This window comes from Drosophila melanogaster, chromosome 2R (assembly GCF_000001215.4).
Source record: "Drosophila melanogaster chromosome 2R".
NCBI lineage: Eukaryota > Metazoa > Arthropoda > Insecta > Diptera > Drosophilidae > Drosophila > Drosophila melanogaster.
Window position 1 is genome coordinate 13602497 of NT_033778.4, and position 9525 is coordinate 13612021.

At 40.6% G+C, this 9525-nt stretch overlaps 2 protein-coding genes across 3 annotated transcripts; both read right to left on the reverse strand.

The window, feature by feature from the left end:
• Nucleotides 1–1998: 1998 nt before the first annotated feature.
• Nucleotides 1999–3159, reverse strand: CG34236 (uncharacterized protein). Of its 2 annotated transcripts, none has more exons than NM_001299461.1 (4): nucleotides 2772–3159; nucleotides 2567–2695; nucleotides 2368–2493; nucleotides 1999–2300 (listed from the first exon to the last, which is right to left on the reverse strand). In NM_001299461.1, exons 1-4 carry the CDS (start codon nucleotides 2836–2838, stop codon nucleotides 2083–2085), a joined length of 540 nt encoding a protein of 179 aa, NP_001286390.1. In that variant the 5' UTR covers nucleotides 2839–3159; the 3' UTR covers nucleotides 1999–2082. The 2 variants fall into 2 exon arrangements, with proteins under 2 accessions (NP_001286390.1, NP_001097303.2); NM_001103833.3 differs by having other exon boundaries at nucleotides 2078–2300; nucleotides 2772–2939.
• A 3017-nt stretch (nucleotides 3160–6176) lies between these two features.
• Nucleotides 6177–6682, reverse strand: CG12464 (uncharacterized protein). The gene has a single exon (NM_137049.3). The coding sequence runs from the start codon at nucleotides 6627–6629 to the stop codon at nucleotides 6252–6254; it is 378 nt and encodes a 125-aa protein (NP_610893.1). The 5' UTR covers nucleotides 6630–6682; the 3' UTR covers nucleotides 6177–6251.
• Nucleotides 6683–9525: the final 2843 nt, after the last annotated feature.

Below are 9525 nucleotides of genomic sequence, written 5' to 3' on the forward strand. Positions count from 1 at the left end.
AACAACCAATAAAACAGACAAATAAATTATAGCCCATCTAACCCTCGCCGTCGAACTGTGCATTACGCATACGACGCGTTGGCCACTGGCCACCCTTCGTATCTATCGGTACATAAAACTGTCTGGGCAAAATGCTAAACAAATAGCCAACAACAACTTGGACACTGCATAAACATGGCAAAATATTGGGGATACTTTGGAGTTGGGGGAGTCTGAGTCCTGCTGCCACCATCACCACCACCACCTACCAATCAACGGCAACTGCACAAATTATGTTTATTTATTTATTTTTAACACTGCCTCTCTTTAGTCGGCTGGAGGATAAGCCCTGGCATGGCTGGCAATCGGTTGATTCGCCTAATGCATACTACATATATGCATAAATCCAAAATATTAGCCATCGAGAGGACAGTGCGTTTCTAAGCTGTTAGTCCTTCCAAGTCTACTGCAAATATTTCAGACTTAAACATAATCAAACCCACTAAAGTTTCAACTTTCTATCATTATTACTAATTACTAATTTTCTAAAAAAAAAGCCATTGAAGTTCTTTGCAAAGATGCCGCACAGCTTATGAGATTATTTTGGCTGCTAGTTAGAAATATATGTGCGAAATTAAAGTGCAAGATATAAAATAAATATGTTTTATTTTTTCATAGCTCAATTGCAACTGGTGCAAATTGTGTTATTTTGACATGCTCATAATCAGTTTTGCTTCTCAAAGGAATAATTAAATAATTAAAGGCTTTTTACTGTTTCTTTGAAAGTAAAAACTGCTTCTGGGAACAGGATTTTTAACGAACTTATTTCAATAAATATTGTCAAAAGGCGTTGGAAAAAACAAATTCTGAATTTCGAGTGTTAATACACAAACGCATAAAGGCATAATTTACAAATGGCTGTTGAAGTTTCTGCACTATTTTTTTTTGGTCATTTTATGTATTGCATTGCAAATTGACAGTCGCGATCAAATTAATAGTGTTGAAAGAAAATGGCAAGCATAGATAGAATTTTACAGAAAATATCAATAATAATATCGAACTATTTAAAAATATTTTTATTGAATAACTAAGCCACAACCTCAGTTAATATATGATATATATGATGATATATATGATATTGCCTTTGCCTATAACTATAACTATAATATATTGCAGACACTATTATTTTGGCCTAGCCTGTGAGTTGAGCTGAAAAATTTAAATAAATAAATATTCGAATATCTTGTGCAATTCGGGAGATGAAACCAGTTCCGACCGACTCGTTCCACATTGCCAATCTGGCGCTGGCAGTCGCATCCCAATTGAGCCGCACTGCGTGCTCTGGCCACAATGGAAGGCATTAAAATTAGTTTATTTGAGCCCGATGGTGCCACTGGGGTGGCATTCCCAATCGGAACAGCCTGCCGCCCCCCACTCCAGTAGTTCAGTTGCCATTACCCATACGCCCCGGTGGTTGGTTGTTCGCTGCATTTCTCATACGCAGTGTGTCCCATCAGCAGTTGTGTTTCTGGTTTTCCGTTTATCGCCTGCATTGTTTACCGACTCTCGCCCCTTTCCACCAATGTCTGGCCATTTGTTATTTATTTAAAGTAATTATTGAGGGAAATTTAATTGTAATACAACTTGATAGGATTTGCCAAAATCTTATCTTTCGAGAGGATTATGAATGCAAACTGCATGCACTTCATACTTTCAAAGTAACTGGGCTTAAAAAGGGTCATACAAAAAAAAAAAAAAGTAGCTTAAGTCCCATCAAAATGAATGCCCGGTAAAATTTGTGGCTTGATTTATGTACAGTATTTTCATTTATTTATTTAACAAAATTCCTATACTGAAATGCATTTTGCACAACGGACGTCATTGTCATCATCAACCATTGCCATTGATTAATGGGCGAGCTAATAAATTATGGCAGTTTATTTGGCCACATCGAGGGGCGTTAAAAAAGTCGGCTGTAAAAAATCCAAAAAAAAAATACATGGCCTACAAAAGAGTGCACACATAAATTGCGCAAAAACTTGTCAAAATCAAAAGAGCGGAAATGTCACATTACATAAAGGCAAAATCGTGTGTATTTGCAGTTCAAACTATGCGATATTTATTTAGCCATTGATAAAGGCCGTACAAACAAAGTGCCCAGCCCAGCACAGCACACTGCGACTTCGAGCAGCCATTACAGGGTATCAAGCCCACCCGGGAGGTGCAGACACATGCCTCCACAACCATACCACTTGGGTGGGTCTGTCGATAGCATCCGTTGGTGCTGTTTACATTGGCGCACATGTACGTGATGTTTTGTACTAAAAGATTTCGTATATTATTCGGCTGGGATATATATCTTTATTATGGAAAGGGGTGTGGACTTACTTCCGCCTTTGAATATGTACGAGTATTTCACACATGAACGACCCGGCGACATTTGGCACAGATAGTTGTCGCGATCCTCGGTATTATTCTGCCACAGAGCCTTTACATCCGGCACTGTATCTTCGGCTGATTAAATGGTACATTAAGTAAGGGTATTATAAGAAGTTATACGTACGTGTTTGCAAATGGTCATACTTACGTGTCACAACCAATGGTTCTGCGCAGGGTATTTCATTAAAGTCACCAACTCTGGACTCACAGGTTTCCGTGTGAATGTTCGAGTGATTCGAGTAGGCACCAAGCCAGGTGAAGTGAAAGCACTGCGGAACTGCAATAACATGAGGATTTGGATAATGAAATGCTAGGTATGCTCATATATGATCAATCCAAGGAAAACAATTCACTTTCAGCCAGCAGTTGAGAAGCGAACAGGAGCAGCGGCAGCAGCAATCTATGAAATTTCAGTGGCATTGCCGATAAGATATAAGATTGTTTATTTTCGGCGAATATATTCTGCTATATTTTTCGAGTGGACGGTTCGTTGTTGCCACTGGAAGAGACAAACTGATAATGCCGCGATTGCAACCAAAACGACGCATCGATGAAATGAGATAGCGTCTTATCAAGGTTTTCTATAAGTATTTGTCATTCACTCTGACAAGGTGTTCTTGTAATAACTTAACTTTTAATAACAGAGTGAATCAAAAGGAGTTTTTCAGTGAGTTTTGATTAATTAAATTAGTTTTTAAGCCAATTGGGCATTATAGTTGCTTGTGAATGAAATTTTGGATGGGCGAACTTAAAGTTCTGCGATTTTTATAGTCCACACACTTATAATTATCACATTTTTAGCACTTCCGAGTGTTTTGATTGCTATCAGCGATCGATAAGCAGTCTTATCTCGATTCTCCCGCCTTCCCTCGCTGGACAAAGAAAGTGTCATAAATTGTATATAATTTTGTATTCCTTTGACATACGAAAACGAGGCGGGATGACGAATTTATGCAAATGGCATTTAATTAAATTCGAACAATTGAGGCGAGGAGCGGTCGTCGGGGAAAAGTGAAACAATTAAATGGGAGCAGTTGGTAAAAATTTTAACTAAACTCTGCAAATTGTATTTGTTGTTAATTGTTCAACTGTCTACAGAGCCGCCCCTGCTGACATTTTGCGAAAAGTCCAGCCCACAGCCTTTGCTCTCGCAAAATGAGTTTGAAAACAAATAAAAATGTCAAACGAATGAATAAAAGTTGTCTAATTTAATTTGTTTAGCAGGAGCAACGGCAGGAGTGGTGGTAGTAGTAGTAGTAGTACAGCCATTGGACACTGGGTCGCAAAAGTACTCGCACACTCACGTAGTTGCCAAACATTTGCGCAAATTGAATAAGCACGCAAATTTGTGTGCAGCATTTTGTTGGGGGGAGGGGTGAAGGGGAATGCTTGCCTCGCTCCTTGCACTATTTTTAAAATTTAATTTTTAATTGCTCAAAACAATTAAAATTTATTTGCAATTTTGTTTTTACGTGTTGCTTTCGCATTTGTTTAGACCAACTTTTTCGGCTAAGCAAACCAGCTGCCATCGCAATACGTGTCCCGCAAACTTTTGCCGCCACTGTAAATTGGAAAATAAAGCCGGAAGCTACTCATATATATATATATAAATACGATATATGTATGTGCTTAACTCACAATTCGGTGGCTTTAATTTGCACTTGAGGCACTTGCCAGCGTTTCGCATCCATCAAATCAAAGGCGAAACCTTTGAACTTTTCCAGTCAATTCACCGTTAACCGTTACATGATAAGCGCATTTCCCAGCGTTTCCCTTCACCTATTTCCCCATTTTCCCCATCCCCCCCGCTCCACCACGATGCCCAACCATTGTCTTCCATGATGGATGACGTGTGTCATTGGCCCGGGGTCTCGTATCAATCACCAGACGGAAATTAGCGTTAGTCGTACATTTTCAGGCCAAGAATCCTCAGACATGCGGAAAAAATGCCACGTCAAAAGCGCAACTATTCTGCGAAGGATTATGGGTGGAAAACTTTGATTTATTCCAAAGGGTTTCGCAATTCGCCAAATTATTATATAAATCATTTTTCAAAGAAATACTAACTTAAAAACAGCTAGATATATGTCTTAAGAGTTTGATCGTTAAGTGTGGACTGTGTTGTTTGGAAAGTCGAAAGGAATCTTTTAAATATTGAAATGAAAGAAATGAAATGTTAAAATAGATAAAGAAATAAATTCAAGAAAAATTAATATACTGAGACTCTCATCAGCTTATGACTAGTAAAACTACGCACTAAATGAAAGTAATGTCATATTTGGTTTTGCCATGGCTTACATATTTAACTTGAACTTTCTGCCAATTTCTGCCAACTGATAGTTTCGCTTGCGGCTCACCAAGCATTCCAACACACTCATTAATTATGCAAATGTTTTGATTTGGCCATGTTTCAGGCTTAGGCACTTCGGAACAGCAAAAATTATGTTGCCAAAATGCAAATGTTGCGCAGGATGGTTAAGTTCGCAATCACAAAGAGTGCCATGTGATTAGCAGAAGCCATTTCAGCAGCAGCCCTTCGTCGAATGGCCCAAAGTTGTTAACAAAACTGAGCAGCTGAGAACTGAGCACACACACTCACACACACTCAATACTCCTGCCACATTTTCTTGGAAATAATATTGTGTGCCCAGCTTTAGCGAAAGCAAATGTCACTTGGGTCTTATGGCGGCCTGCATAAAATTTGCATGCGATTAAAATTGATAAATTGCCATGGATGGGATGTGTGAATGGGAATGGTTCGCTCGAATGGTCCATACAAACACACCCATGCCACCCGACAATGGGATTCAATTAAAAGCCACACTCAGAGAAATTCCTCTACCAGTTGCATATTATTAAGTTTATTATTAACTATATATCATATATGTACTACGTAATTGCTTGCAAACTGAAACTAAATTATAGAACTGTATTTAATTCGATCTTTTATGTTCTTAAAACGAAAGTGAACATATATTATTTCTTACCTCTTTTTTCATTTAGTTGTGTTTCATATGAAAAATGATATAACATTTCTAAATGAAAATTTAAGATCTACCCAATTAAACTTATTTTACTGTAAGGAAACCCTTTTCGCTTATAAGAGACCCATTCGAGTATTTTTGGTGATATATTTTCACTTAGTTAGGGGCTCCTGCCTGACATCCTTTGACCACCTGGGTGCGCCAAATCTATGAACATCGCCTACAAGTGTAAGTAAGAGGCTAATGGCTGTAGATTTAATAAGGCGTGTTGTCGCTGGAGCTCCATTTCCCCACGGCATCCATGCCGGTTATTCCCGATGAGTTGCTAAACCGATTTGCTAAATTACAAGGTGCACCTGCCCCCTTTTGGGGCCATCATCGCATCTTTTGTCCGACGCACACAAGTCAGGCGCCGCTTTCAGCTCCGCGACTCCCTCTAATTACGCCCGCGAGGCGCCGGCGAGTCCGAATCATTATGTCACCTGTGCGAAGAATGCCGCACGTAATCCGGAAACTGCACGACGGACACGACGAGCAGCTCATTGTGCGGAAATCGCATTTGGGGCAGATAGCACCGCCTAACTAACGACCAGCCAACTAATACGATTAGTGTCATAAGGCGGCATGTCACCGAGCGGAGGAGCTCGTACACTGAGCGAAAATAGTGGGTCAAGCATATTTCGAGAACAGAAATTGTTCTCTATGGGCTGGAGATATTATTTGGCTCATAATTTGGATGATATGTAATAATGCTTCATGAAAATACTTCTTTTTCGACAGCTATGGAAAATAAATATTACTTTATTAATGAAATTTCTTTCAGTGCTTCTAATTTGGTGCGTCTTGTTATTACTTCTTAGATGATTGCTTCTTTTTAATGGTATCCACGATTGTCTTCAGCTCGTAGTACGAGTAGCGATAATAGCTGTAGTACTCGGGATTCTTGTACGTTTGCTTTTTTCCTGCCTTGGGTCCAAGTTGCTCCTTTTTATCCACAATCCGATAGGTGGATGGGTGTATGAAATCGGGAGTAGTGAAGGCAGTTGTGTTCAAAGTTTGGGGCGTACATCCTTCGGGGTGATCGCGTACATTTCGCGGACTGGCGCCCAAACGCTTGAGGGTATTGACATCCTTTGAGTAACCATAAGCGATCTTCAAGCGCCAAAACGTTGGGCGCCATAAAAGCGGAATTCTTAAAGGAGCACGCATGGTGGGGCTGTATTTCATACAAAATAATTTAGATTGAAAACAGATGCTTTTTTGGTTTGACAAGTTTGTCAGCTTAATTTGGAGCACTAAGACGTAGTGCTAAGCTGTTTCAAACAATCATTTTTTAAGAGAAATCTCTTCACAATACGCACTGCCATATGTCAGTAATCCCTTTGAACAAATCAACAACAAATCACTATGCGAAATCCGAATATGTTTAGGTTGTTTAGAGCTAGATAAACTTGGAACACACTTAGCAGCACTAAGCCAAATATGTTTATTTTACCAAGCCCCAAAACTTCAGCCTGTCATAAACATGGAACTGTTCCACTTTAAGCCGAGCATAAACCAGGCACAACTGCCAAAACACAAAGCACACGTTGAATAATTTCGATCATTAAACTTATTCCACTTAAAATCCATTCAGGATTCGAGGGGACCAAATGGCGGAGATAAATGCCCCAACAGCCCCCAATGTTAACCCTCGACAATCAGCACACCCAACCCATCAACCTCACAATGGACCTCCGGGCGGCGGTAAAGTTTTTAAAACTAACGTTGAACAACGCCAACGATGGCAATAAAAATCAACAGCAACAACAACAACAAGAACCAGAGCTGTAGAGCCGGCAAAATAAACGCTCAAGTGTTGAAAATTGTCAGGTCCTGGACAAAAAAAAAAAACAGGGACTGGGACAGGTGGGTAACACGTAGGTGGTTCACCTGAACGCTTTTTAATACACTCTCAAGCCCACACGCACATAACACGAAGGCGCCCCTGATTGTGGCTTGTAAATTTATAGTTTCACCAAGAAAATCGCGCTGGCAAACTTTTTACTTTTACTGGGTCTCTGCGTGAAAACTCACACTGCCACACACACACACACACGCACGTAACTACACCCACACACTGGCAACAGCTCTTAACCCACTCGTTTCAACTTCCTGCGGCACATCCCCATCCCCATCCCCCTTCCACATCTACAATCTCCATTCACAATCCCAGTCAGCCAGTTGGCGACATCTAATTGCTTTTGTTTTCGGCCCAGAGACTGGCATTGCCGCACTACAAGTGGCTTACAAGCGGGTACAGTTGGGTCGCAAAGGTTGCAACCGTGCCCCAAAAGTCGTAGTGCTGCGGAAGCCCTTTCGTTAAGGTAATTTTCCGCCATAATTTCCATTGCTCTGTGTGCGTGGGTGTGTGTGTGTGTGCGTGTTTTCAGTGTGTGCGAATGAAATCGTAGAAAGTTTTGGCCAATTTTTCGAGGTTTGGAGTTAAAAGAGCTGTAAAAGTTGATTGTAAGTGGGACTAAACTGGCAGCGGAGAAACATTACGACATTCTTTTGGCCATAAGTGGGTCTTTTGGATTTTTCTAAAAAATTAACTACTACTACATTAGCCATTAGCTCAAGGTTTTGAACTAATTTGTAAAGCTGTTTAGAAGTATGCTGTATTATATGGTTCAAAGCCCATTTTAAAATGAATTGGTTGCTTTGCCAGTTTCCAAGTTTCAAATGTATGTTAATCAATACTGCAACCTTACGCATTCGAAATGTGCAACATCTACATATTCATGTTTAAAATCCAGCTGCAATTTGTTTCACAGCGTATCCAAGTTGCCTTATTTAAAGCCAGATAATTTGCCTGACACCTCGAGTTCCTGATAGCTTCTGAAGACATTCGTTGACTTTTGTGGATGGAATCAAAAAGCCGGCGAAACAAAGCTGCAGCTGCAGCAAAACTTTATGCAAATGCTACGGGAATTCGGGATCTCCAGTGGTGATGAGCACCACCAGTGCCACCAGTACCACCACCCAGCTTTTGTGCCATTTTTCGCACGAAGGCGACAACCAACAACGAACAACGAACAACGAACAACCGGTGTTGGTGGGGCAAGTACATGGTGGCACTACTGCTATTTGGCTGCTTGCTTAATTAAAATGCGGAGGCAGTGCGAGCGCTTCATTTGGCCCGCTTTATCGCCCAGCCACAGATTTGAATCGGCGAGGAGGCCAAGAACCGAGATCTGAAGGGCTGAAGGGCTGACGACGGGCCGAAAAGCATTCCGGAAAATCTCGACCTCGCCATCGCCGTTGTTCTTGCTGTTGCTTTGCATGTAAAGTGTCAAGTTTTTCATTATAATTTGCATATTTTTCGCCAACTTTTCGTCGGTCCCCCACCACACACCCGCGCCAACTTGGAGCGCCTGGGCAAATGACAACAATAAGCATTATGGTCTGAGCGTCGAGGATACCGAGGCATATACAGTTCGGTCAGAGGACCTGGGCAACATGCTCATCGTGTCGCCTATCTGCTGGATACACAGAATGTATCTCTTAAGCTATTTTCAAGTTTAATTCCTTGACTTCGCACCATGGCCGCCTGCCTGCGTGTTTGCCCAAAAACTCGCAAAGATGTTGCCGAGCCGCGGCGCATAATCACGCGAAATCTGAAAACGTGTCTGGTATAATAATGAGCACTGATTATAACTTGAAATTGTGTGTGAAAGTACAGTTGTGTGCGCCAGTTATGCTACGTGGAGCGTTCGTTGTAATAACTGTTGGAAAAAGTATTTTCCACCAAGTTCTATGAGCACAAAAGGCATGGTGCGATAAAACAATGGCAAGGCTTGGAAAAAAAGGTACTTTCAAAAAAAAGAGACTATTATATCGTAACTTCATTAAGCTAAAAGCGTAACGAAAATTCACAAATGATACAAGGTTCATAATAGATCTTAAGAACATGCAATTAAAAAATTTTGTTGCATAATTTTACACACCTATATATAGGTTTTTAAACTTGAAAACACCTTTAAAAGATGTACGCTTACAATGGGAAATTTCTTCTCTCACCCACTGTACCCACCTACACCTCGACTACTGTGTGTATTTAAACTCAAATGATGTCTTGTTA